The sequence below is a fragment of the Columba livia genome, chromosome 19, assembly GCF_036013475.1.
Source record: "Columba livia isolate bColLiv1 breed racing homer chromosome 19, bColLiv1.pat.W.v2, whole genome shotgun sequence".
In the NCBI taxonomy this organism is placed as follows: domain Eukaryota; kingdom Metazoa; phylum Chordata; class Aves; order Columbiformes; family Columbidae; genus Columba; species Columba livia.
In genome coordinates this window covers 3,143,867-3,171,571 of record NC_088620.1, presented here as the reverse complement: position 1 = coordinate 3,171,571, position 27,705 = coordinate 3,143,867, and the positions used below count along the sequence as shown (strand labels likewise).

Sequence of the window (27,705 nt, the reverse complement as noted above, 5' to 3'; positions counted from 1 at the left end):
CTGAGAATGCAGCAGTTATGGATGGAGGAAGCACGATGTCGTGGTGCCCGGCTGTGTTTCCATCCATTGGAGCTGAGGACAGAGGGGAGCAGGGGATGGGCAAGAGGCACAGAGAGGGGACCCCGCTCCTTCAAAGCCAGGGCTGGTAGTGAGTTAATGGATCCCCGCGTGATAGGAAATTGGGTTCCTCCCTGGGCTTGTAAAATAAAGGCTGAAAATTACTTGGGAGGTTAATTACCTTTGAGCCAAAGGGGTTATTTTCTTGTTGCTGTGGTCAGGGGAAGAGGCACGTGGGCTGTTCAAATAATTACTCTTGTTAGTGTTCTGTAAGGTTAATATCAGAAACGCTAACAGCTTATCTTTGTGGGGGAATGCAGGACTAGGATAATGTTGTAAGAACAGGATTTCTTAGGGTACATCCTTTCCCAGATGGAGATGCAGTGAGAAACACAAACTATTACCAGCCCTTAAGAGGTTTTTCTTTGAAGCCATGTCTAGTTCTAGTGAAAGGTCTGTCGCTTTTCTGTGTAATGAAACCTGTTTTGTCTAAAGAGGGCTCAGAAGAGGCTCCTATCCAAGCCAGGAGGGAGCTGTTCTTGTGGTGACTGGAGCCCGAGAAGGGAAATAGCCGAGGTCCCACAGCAAAGCTGCTCCGTCTGTTCCCGCAGCCCCTCTGCGCAGGACGGGGGAGCAAACATCCGCGGCGGGTTCGTCCAAACCACCCGCTCTTTGTAGCTGACTCATGATTGCGTGTGACTTGAGGCTTTTTTTTTTCTTATTTAAAGCCAGACCTTCAACTGTTGCCCTCTTATTTTGTAATGCGTCATTTTTGGAAGCCCAAAGGATGCTCTTTAGGTACCAGGTGCTCTGTCTGGTGAGGTCACCCCTCCCCATGGCTGGCCAGCAAGAGGGGTTCAGGGCAGGGGACGGTGGGGGTGATGAGGCTTTGTCTGACCCTGTGGCTGCTTTTCTGGAGCAGCTGTGTTTAAGCGAGGGGCTCTGGGATGACTCCAGTCCAACCAGGGATGCACCGATGCTCTGGGTGGTTACGGTACCTCTGACTTGGGGTCTCACTGCGTGACAATGAGCATGATGAGAAGTGAAGCAAGGGGTGACCCAGAGCTTCTTCACCAGCTTCTCCAGCACCACTTGTACTCCAGCGTGCACAGATGAGGAATGTCTCAGAGCCCTGGGCTAGGGCAGCTGCCGTGTCCGTAGAGAGATGGGCAAGTGCTGGTGACAGGTGTTATCAAGTGGAACATCTGAGGGCTGGCAGGTTGTCTCCAAGACAGGGATTAGGTTTTTTGGGAACTCGCTGGTGGCTGAGATTTCTAAGCTTCTAGTTTATTATAGAGCACCAGTGAACTTCTGCCACTCTTAAGCTACCTGACTGGGTTTGCGTTTATAGAGACAGTGAGTTTGTCATAATAAAACTCAGTGATGTCCCAGTTGCTTCCAATAATTTTAAAGATATTTTTTGTGGGCAGTACAATTGTATAATATATTCTGGGCCTGTGGTTTATCCAGTTTAAAGGTAGGAGCTTAAAAAAGGCACATCAAGCAGTATTTATTCTTATGGATGTTAAGAGTCTCTACAACTCCTGGGGTAAGGCAGTAAAACAGTCCAGTTAATTATTGGTGTGTTGCACTGAGAGCCCCGAAGAATCCCAGTATTTATGGAGCTGCTGCCAATGCCAGATGAAGTCACTCCGATTATCCTCGCCAGCTGTTTGTTTTGTTGAACCACAGCGATTTCTCCAAGTTACTGAAGTTGATGTCATTGGAAGTGATGTGACATTTTTGCACACATATAGAATAAGTGTTAAAAAATGCTCCAGAAGAGCTTTTCCAGTCTTGTCTGGGAGCTGGCTGGGGAGTTGAATTAAACTGGCTTGATGGAACTTAATCCATAAAGCAAATGAGTCATCAGGCATAAATGGCTTTACCATAAATGTCAGACAGATTCTTACTGGTCCTGACAGTTACCAGTTACATCTGTTTGGTGGAGCAAATAAAAGCCTCGCAATTCACAATCATTTTCATAAATGTGCTTTCCTGCTTCTTCCTCTTCATGGGAAGCTCTAGAATAAAGGTCAAAATGTGATTTATTTCCCTTTTTAAAAAATAGCTCTTCTGATGGATGAAATATTGGTTATTTTCAGGCAAAATTTGACCTTTTTTTTTTTTGTTCTCCGCTTCAATTTTTTGTAGTCAAACTGGGAAAGTGCAGCTGTGCCTTTTGTCTGTGTGAGGTACCCCAGTTACTGGAGCACTTTCTGGAGTCCTGTGTGACCACATGTGCCCAGATGTGCCCACCTTATTCACATGCCAGAAGAGGATTTTGCCCGCCATCCGCATGGGTGGCTGGGGCTGGAGCAAACTGTGCTGTGGACTTTTTGGAACCAGCACCAATGAATTATTGACTTGCCTCCCTGACTTAGATACCTCTTCCCTTGAAAATAAGTCTTAAAAAAAACCCTAAATGACTTGGCTAGTGAAGTCTTTAAACCGCTGTCTTGGTATAATTGTAAGTTCTGTTTCTTGCAAAGGCTTCATGGAAAATCCATAGCTGGTTCATATATTGGAGAAGGGGTGGAAATTAATAGTATCTTCTTTATTGCTGCTCTTGCTGAAAAAAGCAGATGCTGACATAGGAAGGAGAAGGGCTTGGATGTTTTGTGTAACCAGAACAGTGGAACAAACAGATATTTGAGCGGGGCCGGGGGGCTGGGGGCAGATATCTCTTGGTGCGATTTATTAGCGGCAACACACTTGAGAGGACACAAAAGACCCGCGAACCTCCCAGCCCGGCTTGCTCTATTTAAAGTCGGCTTTTTAAATCAAAGAAATGGGGCTCTTGACAGCAGAGCTTTGTGCATCTATTGTGAAGTTCAGATAGTGGGGCTTTTTATTACAGGGTAAATTAGCCCATTTTATTGTTTTGCACGGAGGGATGAGGTCAGTTGACTAGGAATCTTGCTAACAAGGTTTTACTCCCGTCTGCTTTTTACAAGTGTTAACACGGGGTATCCACCAGTGCTGTTAATGAAACAAAGATGAATGGTCCAACAGCCCCGGGAGCATCCCTCCTTCCCCCAGCACCGAGCTGCTCAGCCCATGGCAGTGTATTCGAGCTTGGATGCTCCCTGGGGCTCTCATTCCTCCAAAATCGGGTGCGTTGGTTTTCCTTCTGATTTTGCACGCTTGCACACTGCTGCTGGAACAAGAAGAAAAGGGTGAACTTTGCTGGGGCAGGGTGATTGATTGGGTTTGAGAAGGAAATGGGGAAAATAGTCGGTATGTTGAGTGATGCTCATGAAGCGTGGTGAGCTCTGAAGGAGCTTTCTGATGCGGTTCACGCTTTTTCCTGGTGCCCTTTGTGTACCAGATTTATCCGGTTACACACTGATTTTTCTCAGGTTCTCAACCGTCCCCTGCTCGCTCAGCAGCACCCACAGGCCTGACAATGTCCTTTGGCGTGTCGAGTGGGGTTGGTGTTTCCTTTGGGATCCTGAGAGTGGAGCCTCTGGCTTCTGGCACTTGCAGGAGATGCTCTTTCATGTGCTCAAAGGTGCTGCTGATGCCTCAAGCTATCAGCCCCAGAGGATGCTCTGCTCCTGTTGTTCTGCAGGGAAATGGGGGGATCATGCCAGGATTCTTCCCCATTGCGTAGCTCAGGAGCTGCCATCAGCTGGGACTAAAAGCAAACTCAGCTTCAGCAAATTCTCTTCCGCTTAACCTTTTGCACTGTGTTTAGCCAACGTGCCTTTCTTTGCTTTATCTTTTCCTCGAGGAAACAGTTATAGTGCTGCTCGCTTATAGGATGCAGACTATCAGCTCTCCTTGAGGTGTAAATCCAACCTTATCAGGAAGAAAAAGCTTTCAGGCTGCTTTCCTTGCCTCTCAGAGACAAGTACTAAGTCTGCTTTTACGGCTGTTTTATTTCAGCTTGTCCCGACAGCGCCAGACACTCCCCATAACCCTATGGAAAGTGGGGAGCTTTAACCACCCCTCTGAGAGAAGGGCAAAAATGGCTTAACTCAGGTATCAATGAAGGATGGGGTGGTTGAGGTCCTGTGGGCAGAAATAGCAGCTGGAAGGATCTTCACGTCATCAACTTTAAGCAAATTGCCTTGGTCAGGTTGGGCATCTTCCACTGGAGGGAGCTCTGAAGGGACAACATGGTTTGTTGCTGTGAATGGCCTTTGGAGATAGGGATGATGTTATGTGGTGTGAGTAACCCCATAACACCCCCAAATTCCTGCAAGTCCCCACTCAGGGCTGGGTGATGTCCCCTTGGTCACACCATGGCAGAGTTCCCTGTGCAGGTCCCATTGTCACATGGTGGCCAGAGCTGGTGGCTGCATTGATGGGGAGAAAAAGAAAGGCAAGATAGAACAGGAATGACAGAACTGCTCTGTGGATTTATTAAATAAAAAGACTACTTCTCTTTCTTAAAATAGGAAATTGAAAACTACTTTGCAGACATTTCCTTTAATTTTATAAAGGTTATTCAGAGGAAACATGACTAAGTTTAAACCAGTGCTCAATTTTAAGGTAACTTGTGTAGCATCTGAGATACCCAGATGTTACGGTGAGCGGAGGTGGATGCGATAACCTGGAAAGAGGGAACCCCTGGTAGCCATGAGCTGCCTTTCGGAGCAGGGCGGGATGCGCCAGGTCCGCATGGTCCTTGCAGCCTCTTTTCGCAGGGGTTCTCTGCCAAAAACAGAGAGCGCACCTATTTTTTGGAGAAGCTGATGGATGTGTTCATGGGATGCTGAGCTCCCAGCAGCACCCGTGGCTGGAGCGAGTGCAGCTTGTGTGCGTGAGGCAGATTTGGCCCATGATTTCAAAACTATCCTTTGGTTTTCCACGGCGCTGTTGCCGATCTGGCCAGGCTCCGCTCAGAGCTTCTGGTTCCTATTACATGCCCAAGTCATCCTCCCAGTTTTCTGTAAAGCTCCTTTTTTTTTCTCCCAGTGCCTTAGCCATGCTTTTCTATTATTTAATAAGATATTTTTTCCTACTAATTAAAGTATCAGCTCTAATCATCCAAGTACTGAAGTCTTATGTAACTGTCTACTGATTTTTGGCATTATGGTGAAGCAGTGTGGTGGTTCTTCAGGGAGCTAAAGAGCAATTTGTGTTCTGACCTTTGGGCTGTGGCTCGCTGTGCTTCATTCAGGATGTAGTGAGCAGCCTCAGCCCCTGCACCGGCTCTTTAATAAACCACTGCAACCCCCCTCCCTCTTTTCTGTTCTTCTGATTATCAAATGCATTTCCAATATCTACATCTGCCACACTGTTGTGGGGCTGAAATTAAGGTGAGGCGAGATGTAGAAGGGAAGGGTGATGTCTTTTATGAGATCAACTGATGGGATAAGAGAAACAGAGAAGTTTTGAGGTTAAAAACCAGCTTTTTGGCCTGGGCAGGGCAACTCCAGAGCCCTGTAGAGCTGCACAGGACCGGGCAGGAGAGGATTTTATTATCTGCAGGACACTGCTGATTTGCGGTGCATAGAGCACTTTTATTTTTACTGCACTTGCCTTGCCTGGGGCTGTTGTGCTGTAAACATGGGGTGACATCTCTGCAGGTGCTGTTATCTCTTGGGAAGGTGTGTTGGGGACCAGGTGTGAGGCGTGGTGGCTTCACACCTCGCAGAGCGACCCAAGATAAGCGGCTGTTTGACCCGGCCCTGCACAAGGAGGGTTTTTGCCTGGTTCATCTCAGGTGATGTGCCCGCGTCATGGATATGGCGCTACCAAGTGTTTTTATTTCTTGATGGCATTTTATCCCCCTGACTGCAATCTCGGGTTGGTGGCTCCATGTGCACCGTCCATCTCCATGACCCTCTGGCTTTCTTCCCTCACAGGGTGACATCCAGCAGCTCCTGATCGTGTCAGACCCCCGAGCAGCCCATGATTACTGCGAGCACTACAGCCCCGACTGTGACACCGCTGTCCCCGATGCCCCTCAGTCCCAGGACCCCAACCAGGACGAATACGTAAGTCTCTCGCATGGTTTGAGGATGTTTTTGGGGCAGCAGCATCCAGCTGCGCCCCGTGGTTATGAACACGCTCGGCTTCTTCCTCCCGTTCACCTTCCCTGAGACTCATCTTTAAGTCATGGGCTGGGACTGAGCTTTGCTTTAGGATTTGCACATTCTGGTCTTGGCTCTTGCCCTCAGGAGTTTTCCTTCCTTTCTGCTCTCCTCCAGTTTCCAGAGACTAAAAATGAGTGTTTACCTGGAGCTTAAAAGCTTGCAGGAGAGACAACCTGAGTGGAGTGGGAAATACTGACCTTCCCCAGCAAGTCCAATCTCATCCAAAACAGGCACCTGTTTCTACATTTCAAATTTTATTGTTCAACTTGTAAAAAGATTAAATAGGCTTTCTCAATATTCTTTGAAACAACAGGTGTTAAAGGGGCAGGAAACATTTTTACCCAGGTATTTGACATTTGTATTCTATTTTGGCAGAAATGCTCCCAGCTCGTCTGTATGAGGTGCTGTGCTCAATATTTCTTCTACAAAAAATTAGCCTCGGATATTTTCTTTTAAAAAGAAAAAAGACTGCAGGATACCTTTAAATTTCTGTTGCTCAATTGGAAATGTCTGGATGTGGCCTATTTCCAGAACATCACCTGAATTTTACACTTTAAGAGGTCTCAGGCTCAGCTCATAGCAATTAAAGTGTCCGGCATCCTCAGCTGCTCGCAGCATCTTGGCCGCTCTCTTGGTCTGATTTACTGGTCCGTGCGCTCTTGCTTTCAGCTGCTCTCGGATCTGTGGGCTCCTGCTGAATCCCCACAAAGCTGTGATACCATTGACCCACTCCAGCTTAGCCTTGGGACTGGATTAAAAAGCTGAGCCTAGCAGGGCTTTGGGGAGCAGAGCGATGCTGGCAGGCGAGGCAGAGCCGCCCAGCCCTGGGGAAGTGCTGTAACCGCTCTGCCAGCACTTCTGGAGAAACGATAAATAAGTAAAATAAAATAGAGTTCGGTATAGTCAAAATATGTAGTAGTAGGAAAATAAAAGTCTTCTTTAGGAGCCAGCAGTTCAACAAGGGCTGGCTTGTCTTGGGGCTGTGTTGCTCCATGTAAGAATAACTCTTCCACGCGCCAGCGGCTGCTGCCCATGAGAGTGATGGACTGGCAAAGAAATTTGCCATGCCCGGCTGTAACCAAAACGTTTTGTTTGTATTTCATTTTGAAGAATGACTGACGCCTTGTGGAAAACACTGAAAGTATCTGGTTTTCAAAGCCCTTTTGCCTGTGGGCTGCGGGCAGATGGGAATTAGCACAGATGCTGTCGGTGCGGTCGGATGAGTGAAATAGCATCCCTGCTTCTCAGAGCGGCTGCGGGATTCAAGTGTTTTCTTCCTTGCTCTGAAAAAGCCAAATGTGTGACCTGGGAGGTCTCAACAATCTGAGGTTAAAATAATAATAATAACAATAATGGATTTTCCTTTTTTTAATTGCATTATCATGGGTGATGGAATTGCTGCGGGGTAGGTCCCTCCTCTCTGATAAGGGAGAATGTGCCACAGGACCGAGAGATGATTTTGAAACCTCCTCAAGTCACAGCCATGGCCCAGGCTGCCCAAAGCCTGGCTCTTGGGGAAGTTTCACAGGTTTACAAACAAGGGGAAGGGAAGGATTTCACTGCATGGATCTGCATCACGGCATGGCCCTTTTGATGTGAAATAACGTCTAAAAGAGCTGGCAGGGACACGCTTGGATTCTGTCAGCTCATTTTCTACTTCCCTTTGCAGTACACTGACGGGGAGGGAGAAGGTGACACCTACTACTATGAGTATCCCTACTATGAAGATGTTGATGAAGCTGTAAAGCCAGAAGCACCCACCACCAAACCCAGCGCTCCCGAAGTGGCTGCTGGAGAGAGACCTGAAACCAAGGAGGTACCAACACGGGGTCGTGGCAAAGCTGTGGTTGATAAATGGCACCTTGATAGAGGGGGAGGTGGAGGATGCTGCTGAATTTTGGTTTTATTTCTCTGATTCTGGCGTTTTATTTCTGTAATAGGACTATCCTGCTCCCACACCATCACCTGATGGAGGGGACCCCAGCAAGCGGACGAAAGGGGATGCGACGGTGGATGATCCTCTCGTGGATGAGTACAATTATGAGACCATTAACGAAGAGTACTTCACGCCTCTGCCCTATGAAGACGTCAACTACAATGAAGAAGTAGATCCCCAGGGTGGACTCACTGAAAATGCCGTGGAAGCCGAACTCCCCACAAGTACCGTCATCACCTACAACGAGACCGATGTAATTTTAATGAATGCTTTTTCCTTTTGCTTTTTTTCTTTTTATGAATTCTGGTATTTCATAGCCCTGAGAGCAAAGGAGATGTGAACCATCCATATGGTAAATCTGTAAGTGGTTTGGGCAGCTGTTGGAAGAGGAAGTTTCTCGTAAAATATTTTCACTCCAGATATTTCAGGGTGTGAAACACATATTTAGAATTTGGTTAAAGATTATTCCCCTGGAAAAATCTGTTCATATTGACATCTGCATTTCCCTGTGTGAAGTGCTTGTCTGACAAAAAGAAAAATGAGGGCTGGTGTTAAAATCTGAGCAAAAGCATTTTATTTCAAAGCCTTAAAATGTTGATTTGATGGAGAGCATCAATATTTTTCATTTTGTCGTTCCCACTGAATAGTGTCTTTATGTTTTTAAGATTGAAACTTTTTTATTTTAATTACAATGTTGGGACAGACCTTTGATTTCCAACTGCTGCATTTGCCAGACAGCCTCTCTTCTTGATGCACAGATCTGCTCAAGGATGAGACCGGTCCAGGTCCCACAGCTGATTGTTGGAGCGATTACATTTTTAGTTACACTTTAATACACTTCAGCTGAAATATATTGAGACTCTTCTATCCTTAAGACTTGCCCAGTTCTTGCTTTTTATGTCCGTGCTCAGATAGATGGACATTGGATTCATCCTTAGATGAGGCTGAGATAATTGTCATACAGCTGTGTACTGTGTAGTCCACGATGCAAGGAAATAATGAGGCTAGATGAGGGAAATTCCTCACTGTCCAGGAGCTTCAGCAAGGGGAGTTGATAGTGGGGTAATGTTTCTTGGGAGGTAGGATGGGACTTGGCAGAGTTTTGCCGTTCCTCCTCAACTGGAGATGATTTACTCAGTTATGGGACTGTCAAAAAAACCTCCAGGCTTTCTGGGAGGCGCGGGAGGGTGGCAAAAGAGACAGCAAAAGCTGGCCAGCGTATTTGGAGTTGGACCTGGAAGCTTGGATGGAAAGGTGTCGCGGAAAGAGTCCAAGCAAAGAGCTGAGCAGCTGCAGCCAGGCGGGAGGGGAGCTGGTGATGTGGGGGCAGCGGGTCCGGCCAGCGGGGGATGAAGAATGGGGAGGAGGTTGTACAGGCCAAAATTACACAGAGGGAACCAGAAGAGGCTCCAGTGTATCGAGGAAGTGAGCGCCAACCTGAGGAAACCCACGGATCGGGGAACTTTTCTGTTTCCTGACAAAGAGCCAGAAATCTTTGGCCACGCTTGAACTTTCTAATAGAGAGGGATTAAAGATTGCATGGCGGGACCTTAAAAAATTTGGAAGAGGAATTAAGAGGCTTCAGGGCCACTTTAGTTCTTAGGAAAAGGAAGCAGAAGAGGAGGAAAGTTCAGGTAGGGAAACACACGGTGAAGCTTTCCATGTGAAAGCTCAGCAAAGCATCTTGTGGGTGAGAAGAGTCCAAATTGCCCGGGTCCAGCAGCTCCAAAAGAGGCAGCGTTGGATGGAGAGGGCTGCAGGACTGTCCTGCTCCAGTTGCTCCAGCGAATCTGTCTGTAGGTCCTGGGACCAAACACAATCATGTTGGTCTGGTGCAGAATGGTCATTTTTAGCATCCATGCCCAGAGCTGTGTCCATCACTGTTGAAGTTCACCTGCCTATATTTTGGGAAGACTCTTATTCTACAAAAGTGGAATTAAAAGAGGATTTAGTTTTACACAATAGAAACTTTGTGTGAGGGGGTTTGGAGCCAGGTGTAGTCACTGAGCTCCCCTGGGCTTGGCTTTCGCTGTGGCCAATAACTCTGTGATAAATGCCAGTGAAGCAATTCTGAGATTTAGGAGGCAGCAAGACTCCCGTGAACAGCAGGAGCTGGGGACAGATATATTTTGTTGACTGCCTGCTATTCATCAGGCAGTTTGCTTTACTTGTCCAGATGCGTATACCATGGCTTCATATCTACACTGCTTCTCAAAGAGGAAGACTAAAAGGTGATTTAAATGAAGCTTTTTATCAGCGCAGGAGAGTCACGGTATTTTGCACACTGATTTTTGGACCTCCTCTTCTCTTTGCAGGCTGTTTTATGATTCAGGTTACCTAACACTTGCAGCTCTCAGCATGGAGAACTTTCCTCCTTCTCTGCCCAGTTATTCAAAATATCATATCTTTCCATGCAAATTGACTTTGGGGACCTTAATCAAAATATCAAACCGGATGTTTTTGATGTTCATTTCAAGAAATGGAGTTTGAAAAAAGCTTATGTTATCCCCAAAAGCTTTATAGCAAGATAAACAGGTTTTAAGGTTTCAAAGTGTAAACCTAGATAAAAGATTTCAAAGAGGATAAAAGCTGTGTCATAGCGCTGGATCCGTTTGAACGGTAGAAAGAAAAAATAATGCTAACTTCTCCAAGTTTTCTAATTGAGTGATTTCCAAGCTCTGATTTCTGCAAAGACCAGTTGGTATTTGCGGAGGTCAAAGATGATGGGGCGGCAGAGCAATGATTGCCTTAGCACTGGGTTTATTCTTTAAAACCTCTTGGATCTGGATGGGTTCTGAGCATTTTTGACAGAGAAACAAAGTCTGGAAGTGGTGGAGGCGTTTAGGTGATTTGGAATTCATAGTAATGAGGAGATAATTTCCCTGGGAAGCACTAGAAATAATTCAATTTGTGGATGATTTTAGTCGTTACCTGGATGAGGATAAAAACAAACAAAAAGATCATCCATACATGTTGTTTTTCACAATGCTGCTCAGTATAAAGGATGCCAAGAAATGGTTCCTGCCAGGCTGCAGAAAGCACAGGGGTATGGAGACAAGCAAGGAAATACTGAGACTTGTCTAGCTGTCCTTCGTGTGGTCCATAGCAGCTGTTGCTCTAAGGATTCAGAAAGGATTCAGGGATTAATGCATCGGATTTGTGAAGATTTCTGCCTCTGCTCTTTGGACAAGCACAACCACAGCTTGGATCCCAGACTAAACAAACAGGAGGGCTTTTTGTAGAAGTGAACTTGGATTTTTCCACATTTCCTCCTGCAGTGGCATACTCATAGTGACACATTGCACTTTTGACGTGCTTTTTAAATATAGGACTGGACGTGTGACTTCTTACGCTTAATAATCTAGTGTCTGCAATAATGAAGCTGCGAGAGATGAGAAGGGCTTGAAGTTTGAAGCCTTCCATTCCTTTAGACCTTACGAGTTTGCTGGATCCTCCTGATGTGAGCTGTTGATTCGTGCTGTGGTTTGTTTTCCTCACTCAAACTGTTAGATTCACAAGGTTATTTCAGGGATCAACACAGAAATCCTGGCGAATCCAAGGGTGTACATTTAGACATAAAGATGCTCCCTCCTTCTTGTCTGCCACTGAAGACCCTTGGAGATCACTGGAGACCTTAGAACTCCAGAATTCAGCTTTCCTTGTGCTTTTATTTGCGACTATTATTATAAAGCATTTCCCTCTTCTTATTAGTCTTTCCCTTCTATTTCCAGCACATGCAGCCCAGAGATATTTGCAACCTGACATGTTGCTGCCTTTTTCCTTCCAGGCTACTCAAGGAGGAGACAACCTAGATAAAGATTTCACCGAGGAAACAATAAAAGAATATGATGGGAATTATTATGATAACTATTACGACCGAACAGTCTCTCCTGATATTGGCCCTGGCATGCCTGCTAACCAGGACACCATCTACGAAGGGGTAAGAGGGTTAATTTTCCATCAAACATAAGCCTAGTTCAAAATGTTTATTTTCCCTTTATCATAGAGATTAGCAATGCAAAAACCAGCGAGAGCATCTCGCTTGGATTCACCCACTGTGGGGTGTGTGTGTTGCACAGGATGAGCAGGAGCTGCCTCATTTCTTTTCTACACAAACATCAGGAGTCCTTTGGTTGCAGGTTGTCCCAGGACCCCAGTCCTGCTTGGGGTGGTGATGCTGATGCAGGTGATGCCTTTTTTGACTCTCTGGCTTTGTGTTTCCCTTGTGTGCTGCAGATCGGTGGCCCACGGGGCGAGAAGGGACAGAAGGGCGAACCTGCGATTATTGAGCCGGTAAGGACAATCTGGTTTCTTTTGGTGCCTGGCTTGATTTGTTTTGTTTTCACAGGGGAAAATGTACCAAGGGTGTGTTTGGTGTGGCCTGATGCTCTCAGTGCCGCAGCTGGGAGGAAGATGGAAAATTTCCCATGGAAGAATTACTTGGTTAATTTAAAAACTTTAAATATAAAACATAGTAGCTACTATTTTTCTAAAAACTTCAAGAAGCAATCTGAACTATGAAGAAAGTGTAAAATTTCCCATGAAATCTCTCTTTTACCAAGATAAAACCTAAGCCTTTTAGAATTGAAGCACTGGACAGAGGGCATGTCTCTTCTCTCTGGGGTTTTGAAATGCACCACAGCCGGTGGCCAGGTCGTATCCTGACCTGAATTTACAGCTTGGGGCTGGCTTTAATTGTGCAGCTAATAGGTTTATCTCTGTGGAAATAAAAGGGTTCTCCCTGCACAGAGCTCTGGGAGAGGAGAGGTTTGCTCCTGCTCCACCATCCTACCAGTTTCCACTTCCAGAGAAACCCAGGAGTGGAACCCAGCGCTCGCTTTCTTTATGATTCTACCCTGGTCTTTTTATGAGGTTGTTTTTCTTTCTAAAAATGGTTATAAACCACCCATGCCCCTTGCAGTCTGTAAAAATGCGAGTGCCCAAGCGAGCAGCCCGGAGGTGAGGGTGGAGCTGCCCTTGCGATGGGGATGGCTGGTGGTCGCTCAGAGAGGGTGTCTGTTGGCTCATGTCCGTGTGTCCATCCCTCTCAGCATGTCAGGATGCTGTGGTACCCCCGTGTCTCCTCCCCGGGCTGGAAATGGGGCTCTGGGTCCTTGCAGGCACCTCTCCTGAGCACCATCCCCGCAGGGCTGAGCGCACGCTCGCTGCACACCAGCAACTCAATTAACCTGATTTTCCTTGGCCGAGGGCCAGCGTGGTGCCCAGCATCACAGCGGCACTTCCCATCCCTCCAAGGCCATTATTTTTCTTTAAATCCTTCCTCCCTTTCCTTTTTCGCCTGATACTTTTGCAGATAAAGGGGGGGGGCAGGAAGGAGCTGGGGTGCAGCAGTGGAGCTTGAAAAACCTGAGCAAATGCCTTATAAAAAGCATTTCCGACCTTTCCTTCCTCATTTTCCTTTCTGGGTCTCGCGCTCCCTCTGCAAACAAAAGGAGGAGCGAGTAATTTGCTTGTTGGGGGTGTGCAAACCCCACAAAGACAAGGGCAGGAACCCAGCCTGCCCTGTCCAGAACCCATCTGAAACGCCACAAAGCGAACAAAATAGTTAAGTTTAATCATCCAGAAAGAATTTGGCTCCCTTCACTATTTCAAAACACTGGAGCATGTATAGCTTTTGCCAGAAAGTAAACAAGACCAAATGCTGCATTTTCCTTCTCCGTGCAGTTTCTCTTCAGCAGAGACAAATTCAGATTTGCTGGGCTCTTTAGCGTGGTTTGTTGGGTTTTTTTTTGATGGGAGCTGCAGCAGAGGGGCAATAAAAGCCAAATGCAGAAGTGGGATTCTGCTGGATTCTCTCTCGTTTTCCTTCAAGCCGCCTGTCCCTCAATCCTTGCTCGGTGCTGACGCTCGCTGGAGGCAGCGCAGCAGCACAGGCGGGGGTGAGGAGGATGGAGGAGGATGGTGGGGACCCCCACATCCCAGCTCTGGGGACACTCGGCTGCCTTCACCTCCTTAAAGCTCTTTGTCCTTCATGGGGGACCCTGATGCTCACACCTGCCTTGAGGGAGGGTGTGATCAGCCTTTGCATGGCACCTTTGTGTGTTGCAGGGAGATTTGGGGCTGTTTCTGTGATATTAGCTGACTTGTGGGTAGCACCTGGGGGTTGATTGAGTGGAAGCAACACCCTGTTTTCCCCTAGGACAGTCCCAAATCCCTGGTTTGCTTGCTCACCCCAAGGTGATCACCCCCAGTGGCATCCCCTCACTGGTCCTTGTCCCAAAACCCTTCCACGTCTCCGTCGCTCCTGTTGATCAGCGGTTGTATAAACAGTGGAGGAATCTCCAGATGTCCCTAAAGCTAGAGCTCAACATAAACTAACAGACAAATATGGGAAGATGCCAAGGATGTTTGCATCGCAAATTGGCTAATTAGCCTGGACTCTTCTCGCATATGGAGGAGCATCCCGAGGCTCTGCAGCCGGCCATGGGAAGCTGAGCTTCAGTGCTGTGTAAGCTCAGACCGTGGGAATGCTGGCACCCAGCAGCCCAAAAATGTCCTGGGGGGACATACGTGGGCCCATGGCTCTCTGCACCAACCCAGAGACAGTTATTAGTTTCTATTTTGGAGTCTGCTGCACCACAACACACCATCATTGGTCTATCAGTGGACTCTGGGATGTCCATAGAGGAAGAGGTTTGCTGGGACATCTGGGGTTTCCTGCACAATGTCCTCATCATGTGTGTAAAAAGGAGCTTAGTGGGTGTTATTCTCACAGGACACCTCCATCAGCACAACTCAGCTCTTCTTGGTGGCCTCCAAGAGCAAATAGCTCATACTTAGTGCAGGTTGGAGGAACGTTGTGTAGGGTTCACCCCAAGTTCCCACCCAGAAGAGAGCAATGTTTCTATGGCAGATGGTGAAACTGCTGTCAAAATGGGCACAGGATGAAGTCCATGACTTAAATTCTTCATGACTGAGGAACATCTGCACAGGCGCTTCTGTAATAACAGCAACAGAAAATTTCTCCTAATGCATCCAGATGAAGTGGAAGCCAGATTTTAAACGAGGTGATAATGAGTAGTATGGACGCAAAGACAGAAAACAGTACTGGCCATGCATCAGTGGTGCAGAAACATGCATTCCACTAATGGAAGCAGGAATGCTTTGTGGCAGCATGTTTTGCCCTGTTTTTGGGCTTAAAGACCGTAGCTTTTGGGGCAGGAATGCCTGGATTTTCTTCTAGACATTTTGGATTCGTTCAGCTCAGCCCCGTCTGCAGTAGCAGCTGCTGTGGGGTCAGCCAAGGCTTTTAGCACCCGAGCTGAGCCCAGGAGACTGGACAAGGGTGACCAGAGACCAGTCCCTGCACTTGCTTCCTCCAGACTTCCCCCATCATCCTGATGCTCTCTGGGAACCATTTGCTGGGTTTATTGGGAGGTTTTTTTTCCTGCCTTTTAAGTACCCATGAGGAGAGAGGAAAAAAAAAAAAGCTCATTTCTAGTGAGTACGTGATAGACCTGATTTAAAGTTATGACAAAATATTTAGATTAAAAGAAATGGAATAACATTATTCTGCCATTTTGCCCATACAGTGATTTCCTAGGTACACAGAGTAAATCACAGTGTGCAGTCTGCTGGGAAAGTAATTTGAAAAAAAAAAAAAAGGCACCCTTGCAATTTGATTGTTAATATATATATGTATATATATTTAAAGTGTTTGAGTCTAGAAACAGCTTCTTCCTGAAGAGGAGCTTTTCTCCCATAAGGCTGGATGTGCCCTAGGTCTTGCCCATGAGCCAAGGGAGAAGGGTTGTGGTTTGGAAGGTGACCCTGTGCTTGGTGCTGGGCAAAAGGGCTGTTTTCACATGTCCTGCGTGTTGCAAATACACAGTATTTGGATTTTTCTTCCTCTGGCAATGGGGACTCAGGAGATGATGCCCAGAGAGAGTGAAAGCCCTTCAGCTCTGGGATGCCCTGACCCAGCAACACCTGAAACATTTAAGAACAGATAGAGTGTTGGGCTCTCCAGCCCTGTGGCCAAGGTGACTTTGAAGATGTGCTTTGCTAATAACTTTTCTATTCCTCTTGCTCAGGGCATGCTGGTGGAAGGCCCACCTGGTCCCGAAGGCCCAGCAGTAAGTAGCGGTTTCTCTACACCTTGCTCCGAAGGATGCGCGTGGTCCCTGGTGCGGGATGCAGGTGGAGGTCTCAGCGCACAGCTGGTCCTGGGCCCTATTGCTTCCATATGCCATGCATGTGTCCAGAGCGCTTCAGGGTTGATTTTCCTGGTGCAAAAGCAAACAGAAAGCTCTAATTCTTTTCCTGCTCGTTGTATGAATATGTTATAAATAATAACACATTTTCCTTTTGTGGCTTATGTTTTTTTTCCTGTCTTTTCTACACTAGGGACTTCCAGGACCCCCAGGACCAACTGGACCTGTGGGCTTAATGGGTGACCCTGGGGAGAGAGTGAGTAGCCGTGTTTTAATCCTTGGGGTGTTTGGTGTGCACAAAGTGGGACTGTGGTGTATCACTGGAGCCCTAAAATGCTGCTCATCCTGTAATAGCCATCTCCTCTGAGTCAGCCCCAAAAAGAGCTTATGGTAAGGTTCAGGGCAGCCATTTGCATCCGGGGGTAAAGGTGGGGGAACAGTCACACTAGACAAATGCATTAAGCGTTTTTTTTCCAGGTTCAAACCAAGTACAAGGCTGATAAACCTTCTGCTCTCTGTTTGCACCAGTTGGAGCGAGGTTGTTACTATGGGTCTTTATGCTCATTTTGTGTCCCAGGCTGTTCTCAGGGGCCACGTGGCTCTTGTGCAGCATCTTGCCTTTTCTCTAGGTGGATTATTGGTCTGTTCCAGCGAGCACTGGAGACTGATTTGTGTGCTTTAGCAATGCAGTAACTCAGTGTTTTGCATGTTTAGTTTTGATGTCACTTTAAATCAGTTTTGTCCATAGCAGCCACTGCTGTGTAAACTGCTGCCTGCAGAAACCTCCAGCTTCGGGGTTACTCATTGAAACCAGATGCTCCCAAGCACTTTTGTGGACTGTGACCCCAAATCCTACAGTTTAACACTGCAGTTTGCTCAGAGTTGCGTATTTATTTGTTACTGCTGGGATCAGGAATGGTCTGTGCTTTGGAAGATGCTGAACTGGAGCCTCAGGTCAGCAAGTGATGCACAAACACCATTCCAGCAGCAACTATGTGCTTGGCAATGTCGAAAATTAAAACCCGCTCTCTGAGCTGATTCTCCGAAATGAGCCTTGTACCAGTACACTCCTCATTTGCCTTTGTTCACCCACAGTTCAAGCCTATTCCCTCTCAGCTTGGGTCTGAAACTTAGAAGCGTTCACACAGTACCCTTGAGCAATGCTGGTTTGGGTTGATGGAGCAAAATCAGGGCTGTGCTGGCAGGAGAAGTGGTACCTGTGTCGGTGCGGGGCTGCCGGCTGGTGCTGCAGCGTCACAGGGGAACATGTGTGCCAGCCACCATCTCACACAAATAAATTCATTGATTTCAGCAAGATTGCATGAGCAAAACAAACGGAGCTTGGAGCTTGACACCATTTTGGTGCCGTTGCGCATCTTGATGTTGAGGGCAGTGAAGTGTGCTTTTAAAACAGCTCCTAGAGATACTGCTCTTTCAGCTGGGGAATGGGCTCCCCGCAGCCCTAACACCAGCCCCTGCCTGTGGCTTGATGTTGCCTGAGGTGTCCTGATAAAAAAAGGCAAAATATTCAGGTGTGTTTCTGAAGGCAGGCTTGGTTGGAGGGCTGTTTTCCTAGAGTTTCTCCTGGAAAGCACAGGAGGGAGGCGAGCAGTGGTGACACAGGTGACAGGAGATGTACCCGGACACACAACATCCTGCTGCTGTCAGCGCTTTCACCCGGTGAATGCCAAACACCTTTCCAAGGAAGGGAGTTGCTTATCAGCAAAACGCTTCCCTAATCTGATCACCAAGGTCCGAAGCATGTTTTCCTGTTACATAAAGCAGCCTGTTACCCAGGACAGGCTCTTGTGCACCAAAGCATCTTCCACCCATCCAACGCGTGGTTTCCAGATGGGGAACCACATCCCTTTTGCCTCCTGGGTACCCAGGAAGGATAAACTGGGGTGACCCAGGCTGTGTTTGTAGGGCTTCCTGTTCTTATGGCAGATTTTGGTTGGATTCTGCCTGGACAAGGTGGGGAAAAAACAGATAAGTGTGTTCAAATGGGAAGGTCTGGATAGACAAGGGGTGTTGTGCTGTTCTGATGTGTGTTTTAGCACAGCTATTTGCTGCAACTGCTGTTGCGGATTTGTGCTGTGGCCTTGCCTTTTTTTTTTTTTTGTCTAATTAAGGCTATTCTTTGCCTTGTTGGTCCCCAGGGCCTCTTGGCTGGAGTCTGCTGGCTGCCGCGCTCCCGCATCCCCCCCAGAGCATTGCTGTAAAGACCCCCACCTTATCTACACTCCTGATGTATTTATTGCTTTTTGATGCAACAGTAATAACGGTTCTTGTGGTTGTGACATGATTGAGAACGAGAGGCCCTGACTGTGCTCCATCGATCAGTGCCGGCGAGCTCAGAAAGTCAATACGCAGCGGTGGGCTCAGCCCATGGCCGGGAGCCAGGGCCACCTCTCCAAGAGGCTGGTTTAACCCTCCACACACCACAATCCTGGTTCATCTGGCGTACAAGGACCAGGGGAGGGCTCTGCATCTTTATGTGCTGGACTTCAGAGAGGATGGGCAAGCGGAGCAAGGTCCCAGTGGTGTTTTGCATCTTGCTATATAGTCTAGGATTAGTCCAGAGAGCTGTGTGGCTTTGTTAGGCTTCTGGTGGGTCTTCATCCTGCATGGGTCCTACATTTTACCCAGCTTTCTCTTCTTCCCTTGATGTGCTTCTACTCCACACAATTCCACTGCCTGGCAGGATGGATGCTGACCCTGGCGATGAAGGAGACTGTGTCTCTGCTCTTTGTCTGGGCAGTTGCAGATATTTGCTACCCAGGCTCCTCTTGAACAGCCACACAAAGCCTCTCAGCACCAGACACGCTCTCCCCAGTGAAGTTGCTCCACACCCTGAAATGAAAGGCGGAATTTGCATTCTAGCACAGACGGCACATCCTGCTTTTCCGACTGTCCAGAACAGAATGTAAACAGCATGTTGTGCATAGAGGAGCGACAAACTTGCAGAGCCAGGAAATGCAACTGTATTAAAACACCCCTTTCCAATTAGAGCAGCTTCTCTTTTAATTTGTTTATTATTAACCCTGCATGCAACTCATGAATTTGCATGACGTGTGTACAGTGAGGAACAATTCCTATGCCTGCATCTGATAGTCTTTATTTGCAATCAAGCAGGTGCACAGAATTAATATACCAACAATATTCAGCTATGTTAATATTGCCCAACACTCATTTAGCTCTGTTTTATTCATCTTGTCAGTTTGTTCGTTTATCCCAGTTATTTTACATTGTGCAGAAGAGCTTGCGTCACCGGCAAAGCTGCAGAGCAGCCTGTTTGTGGGAGGTTTCGGAGGATTCATCGTGGGGAGGGTGGTTTGGGATGACTTAGGCAGGTTTCTTCAAGCAGTGGGAAGAAGGAAATATAGCACTTAGGAGATCAGAGAGCTATTTCATGGGTACTCTAGACTGGAATAGAGAAAGTGGGGAAAATGTGCTCCTTTGAAGGAAATGAGCTGCAGCAGCAGAGCAAACTGCAGCTCTGTCACCGACCCTGCTGTGTGTTGGAAATCTGGGGTGTCTGCATGCTCTGGGTTTGATAGGGCTGTCTCGGGGGGGGGGGGTGATCACAAAACCATGGCTATATCTCCCAAGGCTGTGCAGTCATTGTGTCCCATTGGACTTATTCCCACTGAGTCCAGCTTTGCATCTCCAAAGTGTAAAAGGTCCCTAAATTCCTTGTTGGGGTTCTGAAAGGCATGATGCTCTCAGGGTGCCCTGTTTTCCATCAGATGGCAAACGCTGCTTTACCTAAAAGACAGCAAATACTGCGAGAAAGATCTTCTGTTGTGTAATTCTCTGACCAGGACTGAAAATGGTGAAAAAGCAATCCTAGAGAGGCAATTAAAGGCAAATGTTGAGGCTCAGCACTGTGGGCTGCTGGGCACCACTCTGTCCGTGGCTGCTGCTCGAGGAGCCTGAGCAGTAAAACACCAAGATTTCAGTTTAAACATTTCCTTGAAATATTGCATTAGCGTTTGCACTCAGTGTAGCATTTTAGAGCACTGCACCAAATGAAAGTTGAAGTCCCCATCCCTAACTGCTATATATCAGCAAATCTCTATTTACATAAAAAGCGTGACACAGATTTACACCAACTGCGAGTCTGGCATGCTGCATTTCTTAAAGGCATTCATGAATTTAAATTTACAAAGTGCTTTATGGGTTTGATTTTTCTCCAGACCATTGCCCCCTGCTGCTCCACCCCACAAGGAAAAGACCTCCCACACCCAACCTGAAACAAATAGAGGCGTTTATGGGTAAAAGCATTGCATCGACATTTGTCAGGCAGAGTACACACTGAGAGATAAACAAGCTCATTCCTGATCTGTCATATGCAGGACTAGAGTTGAAGGAGAAGGAAGAAAGTTTATTATATAAAATGACTCCGGCCTAAATTATTTATTGTGCTTCTGCTCCAACAGATGGAACTGCCCCCTGCACCTCATCAGCGGAGTCAGGGACTCCTGTGTCGGCCAGACTAAGTAAACAGCATGAATGTAACATCATGAGCTTGTCTTGAAAAATAGATGGGCTGGTGTGTTATGCAGTCTCCCTTCGGCGCTGAGGGAGCTGCTGGTGGTGTGTTTTTATTTGTTTTGGGTTTTTTTCTGATAAATCACTGGCTGCAGCGCCATGAGCAGCGTTGTTATTCTGGGCCGGTCATGGTGCAGCCCTCGGCTCTGCCCTGTAATTGTGGTGCTGGTCCGGCCAGAGCGATGCTGGGGCAGGGTGGAGCAGAGACAGCCCTTAACCCCAGCCCTGGTGCCGGGCTCTAATTTAGTGCTTGAAGCTTTGGACTGGATGTTTTGGGTTCCTTTGTAAGAGGGAGATGACAAGGGAAATGTGAAGTTGAACGTGATATAGAGGGAATGGAAGAACAGAGAACAAAGAGATGCACCAAGGTCCTGCTGGCAGATGGTGGGGCAAGGATAACGTATCGAGTGGTTTTTTGTTATATGCTTAGATTTTTAGGGACTCTGTTAACTATTTCTTCTTCCCTCCTCCCTTTCCCACCTTTGTCCACCTCCCTTTGCCTTGTGGGGTGAGCATCTGACTTTCTGGGACAAGGTCTGGCTCTTCCATGTCCCCGTAGCGTGTCCATATGCATCTGTGACTTGTGGCATGGTTTTATTTTCACTTTCATTTGGTGTCTATATGGGCTAGAGGGCTCTAAGCAGGTTGAAAAGTTAAGAACTAATATAGACGTTTGTTGCTTGCCCTTCCAAGAGCTTTGTTTCTCCGTAGATGGGTTTATTAGTATCGTTGGATATCACCCTCATTTGCATGTAGGATTTCTGGATGGATGTGCAGATTTGGGTTAACTTACACTTTTTGCTAAGTACGCAGTTGGGAATACAAATAATCTATGGGCTGTCTTAAGAAAATTGGCTGTATTTGATTATTTATAGCTTCATCAATATATCTTTTACTGCATACTCGTTTCTTTAGTACAAGTTAAAGAGACTCAACTGATGTTAATCAGCACAGCTCCATTGAGATCCTCGGAGTTTTGTTGATTTACAGCTACTGACGGGGTCATTCCATCATAGATGGAAGTAGCCTCATAGGATTAAAATAAAAAGACAGAAGAGAGAAAAATGGAATGACCCAGATGACTGAACATGTACAGAAATGCATTTATCTTTCCACATTTCTATTTCACTGACCTGAGTTATGACGTTTCCTATACTTTTTTAATGGGTTTTAACAGACCTAACTAGACATTGATTCCATTGACTTGGAACAAGTCAATGATTTTTATTGCTCACTCAAAAACTGCATGTGGCAGACCCTGGAAATGCAGGGGCAGGATTTAAGGAGAGGGAATTACTAAGAGAATTTCTGTCTGCTTACAGCTGTGCTGCTTCTACAAAATTTGCCATAGAGTTTGGATGCCTACATGCTCAGTGCCTGTCTGTCAAGATAGGGAGTCTTTTGTATCCTGATAATGCCTTTACAGCCATGACTACTTATGTATGGGCATGACTAAAATGACACTAGAGAAGTTTACTTTTATTTCTCCTCCTTTAGGGACCACCTGGTCGCCCAGGTCTTCCAGGAGCAGATGGTTTACCAGGACCACCAGGGACAATGCTTATGTTGCCTGTAAGTACCAGCATAATTAAAAGAGCATTTAAATGAGTTGGGCTTCTTGGCTTTGCTACTGCTGAGTGCCTGTTCCTGTAGAAGTCTTCCATCTCTTTTACACCAAGGACACATTTTCCTTGGTATGAAAGATGGATCCAGATGGTTCCCCTTGTAAATTTACTTTTTGCAAAGCACTGTAACTTCTTTACTGGTCAAAAGCGCAGAGCAGCTGGGTTTAAATTTCCAGAAACAACGAATAAGCTTAAATGCTACAGGCTGGGCATGGTGTTAGAGGGTGAAAGTCATGAAGAAGCAAATGAAGACACTTCCAAGGGTCCAATTACCAAGCAGAACTCTCCCTCCTAAGGTGAGGAGCCTCTTAACTTCTTCAGAGTAGGTGCTGAAATTGTAAGTACCTGAATGAACTGGTCTCCTTTGATGACCAGAGGTTAATTTGCGTTGTTTTTTTGTCATACATGAATCTAGCAAGTGCCGAGTTGCCCTTCTTGGTCCTAGGATGCTAAAGAAATGGTTATTTTTTGTGTCTGCTTTGATGTGAGAAAACCCTAAGGAAACCAGCTTCTGAAAATAAGTGGTTAGATACCAAAGGGAAAGAGTCTTTAGTGAAAAACCGCAGCAGTCTTGTACGGGCTCCAGATGATGGGGTGATACTGGTGTAGGTTACTGGCAGGGTGCCCAGGACAACCTGGGCGAAGCGCTCAACATGGAGCTCAGCTGACCATTACCATACATTGGTTGGCCCCTACAGTAACCAACCGTAGGCCTATAAATTGTATCTCCTTGAATGTGGTCGCATACCTAGTGCCAACCAAGCGAAATGCAGAGGTGAGGTGGAGGCGAGAGCTGTCCAAGTAGATTCTGCAGCCCAGAGAGTCCTGCTTGCAAAACCCCAAAGACACATGCAATTAAGGCAAGAGAAGGGTGTGTGTTCTGGAGAGTGGGCATGTAGCTGTTGGGGGTGGAAGAGGCAGAAGAAAACATTAAACTCCTTCCCTTTCAAGTCTGGAAAAATAAAAAGTTAGTGTCTGTTTGGTTTTGTTTTGTTTTAAATCCTTTGTGTGCGGGAAGATCCTGGCTTGAACAAGAGGCCAGACTCTGTTTTTTGAAGCAGACACTTGAGCAATGCAGCCTTTGTCCCATGGCAAACAGGCAGCTATTGCCAAATAACCTGATACAACCCCATCTCAGGGTGTCTCCTGGCCAACAGCATCTGCATGAGGAATATCAGCCTTGTGAGAACTTTGCATTTAGTTTTGAAGCGGTGTCATGTGAGGTCCTTACAGTTCAGAGCCTACAATCCCAATTATTGTGCGTTACTTCGAACTGGCAGAATTTGCTGTGCCGAGTATGGACGTGGGAAACAGTTGGTTTGTGCCCATGAACTGGGTGACCCAAGAGCACCATGGCTGATGGGATGGTCTAGCAGGACAGCAATGGAGTTGGGTCAGTCATGCTGAACGGAATTGTTTAGGAGTCAGGCTAGCGTGACGATGGATGGACAGCAACCCTGTGACCTGTTTTTCTCTATCTCATTTCCATCAGTTCCGCTTTAGTGGAGGAGGAGATGCTGGCTCTAAAGGACCTCTCGTTTCAGCCCAGGAGGCCCAAGCCCAAGCCATCCTGCAGCAGGCCAGGGTAAGTGAAGGGTGGTGGGGATGTAGCAGGTACCTGTGGAAGCTGACCAGAATAAATGTGTCAGAGGAGATGGCTCCATACTTGCACCATCCATGGTGCTGGTGGTGGTAACAGCCTCTCATCTGAGATGGAATTGCTGCATGACTTGGGGTGATGATATCTGGATGACTTGACCTTTTACTAACAGTCAGGAACAGGCCAGGCACTAAAAATTTAAATTTAAATGGTTTAAAATTTCCTACAGGCTTTGGACCAGGTCTGCTGGTGCCAGTAGAAATAGGCCTGTTGGCTTCAGTAGTGTTTGCTGTTTATCTGGTTATATGAACAGTTTGGGTATGTGCTGCAGGGACTTTCTTTTGTTCAGTTTTTCCAGTAAATTGTAATAATTAGATGTATGTCACAGATGTAGGCTGTTCCCAGCTCCACGAGCCTCAGCAGGCAGACTGCAATTTCCTTTAGCATATTTATTTGGAAATACATGACACATATCCATTCAACCTTTTTCTCCTCGGCTGACCTTATTGATTAATGATCAAATAATCCTCAGCAGTGTTTATTATGGAGGCTCAGTGCATGTTCCCAGTGCAATGCCTGTTCCCTGGCTAGATGAATTCCTTAGTCCATAAGGCTTCGTATTCATCTGTTCAAAATAAAACTTAATTTCTGGCCAGTGCAGCTTTTGATGTTTTCTTCCATGAGTGCTTGTGTGAAGTTACATTTGATCATTGACATGTTGAATGTAGAGATGCAAGAGGCACAAATACAGCCAAAGGGAACACGTAGGGTCCCCACGAACACCCTCCTGCTGCATTTGCCCCAGTCTTGCCCAAGAGGGACCAAATTTGGGCTATAACCACACCCTTGCAGAAAATACAAGCTAATTTAGGGAGGCATTTTGCAGCTTTGGGGGCATTGCTCCTCTCCTTGCCAAATGCACTCATCCAGCTGTGCCCACATCTGTCTGCAGCTGGGCTGTGTTGCTCGGACACAGCCATTCAGTTATTCGGAGCTGTTGGCAGTTGCTTTAGCACAGACTTTTTGGGTGATTCTGCTGAAATGGGCTAAAAAGCAATTCATTGAACCCTGAAATGAAACAAGGTCCATTGGGGTCTCCACCCAGCTGGGTGGCACATGCCCCTTTTAGGTTTATAATGAAGGGGTTTGGCTCAGCCTGGGCTATTCTGGTTTCCATCCAACTCCCCTTTTACACTGGAGTTTGATATTATACATATTCAGGTAGAGTACAGGGCTCTGATGCTACCAGCCCCTGCACTTTCCTGTCCATTAACCTTGTGCTGAGAATAATATGGGTGGATTAGGTTTCTGGTGTTACCTTGTCAGTCTTAATTTCAAGGCTGCCTACAGTTTGTTCCATCAGCATTTTATTTTGCTGGGAAATAGGGGCTTTGACCAGATGAACATTTCATGAGAAGCATCTGCTTTCTCAGACTCTCTGGTTTTGTTCTTTCTTTTCTGCCTGGTGAAAATTGTGATTGTTATGGAAAAAACAAAGAACCTCCCATCACACAAAGTCCCTTTTCTCTCTCTTTTTTTAATGTTCCGTTTTGGGGAAAAATTTAAAAACCAGACGAATCCTGGGTGACTTTTGGGCTGTGGATGAAAAGTTGAATATTTCCATAATGGTAAAAAGTGTGTTTCTTGGTTAACTTCAACATATTGTCAGACAATTCCGATACTAGAGCAAAAAGGGAAATAAGTGACTTGTTCTTTTTGTGTGGAAGTTACAGGATATGGCAGGAATGGAAAAGGAGTCCTGCAGGGGAGAGAATATCTTCTTTCCTTTATTTAGGTTCTGTTTTTCTTGCTATCACTGTTGTTAGTTGCATTATTAGCTTGATTTATTCCCTTAAAATTGGCTGTTATTACACGCCGAACGTTGTCCCAGTCGGCAGTGTTTCAGAGCAGCTCCCTTTTAATGGGGTGTTGTAAAAATATGCCACATAATCTAGCATTTGTGAAATATTTATGCTATTCCAAGTGCAATCATGGGTAGGTTTTGATTACTGCAGTACACAGATAATTACAACTCCTTTAAAGCGTTGAATTGTCCCGAGGGAACAAATTGTCCGAGTGATGTTTTAAAGTGTGGACCCAGCCCCGTTACCCACCATGGAAATTACTGACTTGGTTGCATGACTACTTAATTATTGAGATAAAAGCTCCCTGTTGTGATTGTTGTTCTGTTTGCAGGATTTTAAATATTAACCAAAAAAAGGAAGGAAAAAATTCCTCCAAAATTGAACTAGTAGGATCATAACAAAAATTCCTTTTAAACTGAACGGGGATTGTAAAGATATGTGAGCAAACCCTTGTAGTCTGCTTGGGCGAAGTTTTGTTATATGCTTTCAGGAATGTATTACTAAATGTGTGCATTTAATTTTCTCTGTATATAATGATGGAAAAGGGGATCTGACCTATAGAGGCAGATTCTGATCTGGTGTAGACACAGGTGACTCCTCGCCTCTCCGTCTATATGCGTCTATATAGGGGGTTTGTATTTTATGGACATGGAGCAGAGCGTAGGATGCCAACAGGTGGTGGCACCGTGGTGGCTTTGTCCCATCACAGTAATGAAGCAAAGACACCAACTGAGCAGCGTTTCTGTCTCTCTGTTGCAGCTGGCGCTGAGGGGACCAGCGGGTCCGATGGGTCTGACGGGGCGGCCGGGCCCCATGGTAAGTGAATGTGCAAAGATGGACAGAGCAGACCCAGCGTGAATGGTCACCTGCATGAGTGGCCCTTTTAGCATGGTTGGAATCTTCCCTCTGCCTCTGCTGTGGGGAAAAATAATAATAATGATAATAATAATAATAATTCATGTTTTCTGTCTAAAGGGACCCCCGGGCAGTGGTGGGCTAAAGGGAGAAGCTGGAGAAATGGGACCTCAGGTGAGTATGGGCAAAGTAGGGGACTGGGGGGACAAGGGGTGATGGTTTTAAACTAAAGGAGGGAGATTCAGGCCAGACATGGAGAAGAAATCTTTTATGATGAGAGTGGTGAGAGCCTGGCCCAAGTTGCCCAGAGAAGTGGTGGATGAACCATCCCTGGAGACATCCCAGTCCAGGCTGGACGGGGCTCTGAGCAACCTGAGCTGGTGAAGATGTCCCTGCTCATGGCACGGGTGGTACTGGGGGAGCTTTGAAGGTGCCTTCAACCCAAACTGTTCTGTGATTCTATGAAATGAAGGTGTGGATCAGCCAATCCTGCATTAGAGGCTGTTGTGAAGGAGGGATTCAGTAACCCAATGCCAGCTGAAAGTAGGAAGGTGTGGGAACATCTGGTTTGTATTTAAATGCCCCTTCAAGTATCCAAATGTAGACTCAAGACATAATTTGAAGCCAATAGTGTAAAATTCTGCAGGTGGTAGTCCTTCCCTGCAGATATCCTGTAAATACAAGATAGGTTGGAGCGTGGGGAGTTCACTAATGCTCAGGAAATTGTTCTTCCAAGCCGTAAATCATGCGTTAAGGGAAAATTCCCATTTTTATAATGGTGGGGGAAGTGATTTGTCTCCGCCATGTGGAGTTGCTTGCAGGGCAAAACCTTCCTTGTGGCTAAACGTGTGCAATTCCCATCTGGAGATGCTCACTCCTGAGCCTTTTCTGTGTATTTTGGACCATGGGCTCTGCTCGTGGGCTTCACATCCCATTTTGTAGCCCTGGTGACCCAGACAGCCCCAGCAGCGGCTGATTTGCAATGCCAG

The 27,705-nt window shown here is 46.5% G+C and overlaps 1 protein-coding gene across 3 annotated transcripts in view; it reads left to right on the top strand.

Annotated features, from left to right (window-relative positions):
• Positions 1-27,705, top strand: part of COL5A1 (collagen type V alpha 1 chain) — a 137,851-nt gene that overhangs the window by 55,513 nt on the left and 54,633 nt on the right. For all 3 annotated transcript variants that reach the window (XM_013370608.3, XM_021279999.2, XM_065035641.1), the window contains exons 5-15: positions 5,877-6,008; positions 7,777-7,923; positions 8,048-8,296; positions 11,831-11,983; positions 12,280-12,336; positions 16,098-16,139; positions 16,411-16,473; positions 22,269-22,343; positions 23,889-23,981; positions 26,621-26,677; positions 26,837-26,890. In XM_013370608.3, coding sequence (XP_013226062.2) covers positions 5,877-6,008; positions 7,777-7,923; positions 8,048-8,296; positions 11,831-11,983; positions 12,280-12,336; positions 16,098-16,139; positions 16,411-16,473; positions 22,269-22,343; positions 23,889-23,981; positions 26,621-26,677; positions 26,837-26,890 — 1,122 coding nt within the window. The remainder of the gene's footprint in view (positions 1-5,876; positions 6,009-7,776; positions 7,924-8,047; positions 8,297-11,830; positions 11,984-12,279; positions 12,337-16,097; positions 16,140-16,410; positions 16,474-22,268; positions 22,344-23,888; positions 23,982-26,620; positions 26,678-26,836; positions 26,891-27,705) is intronic.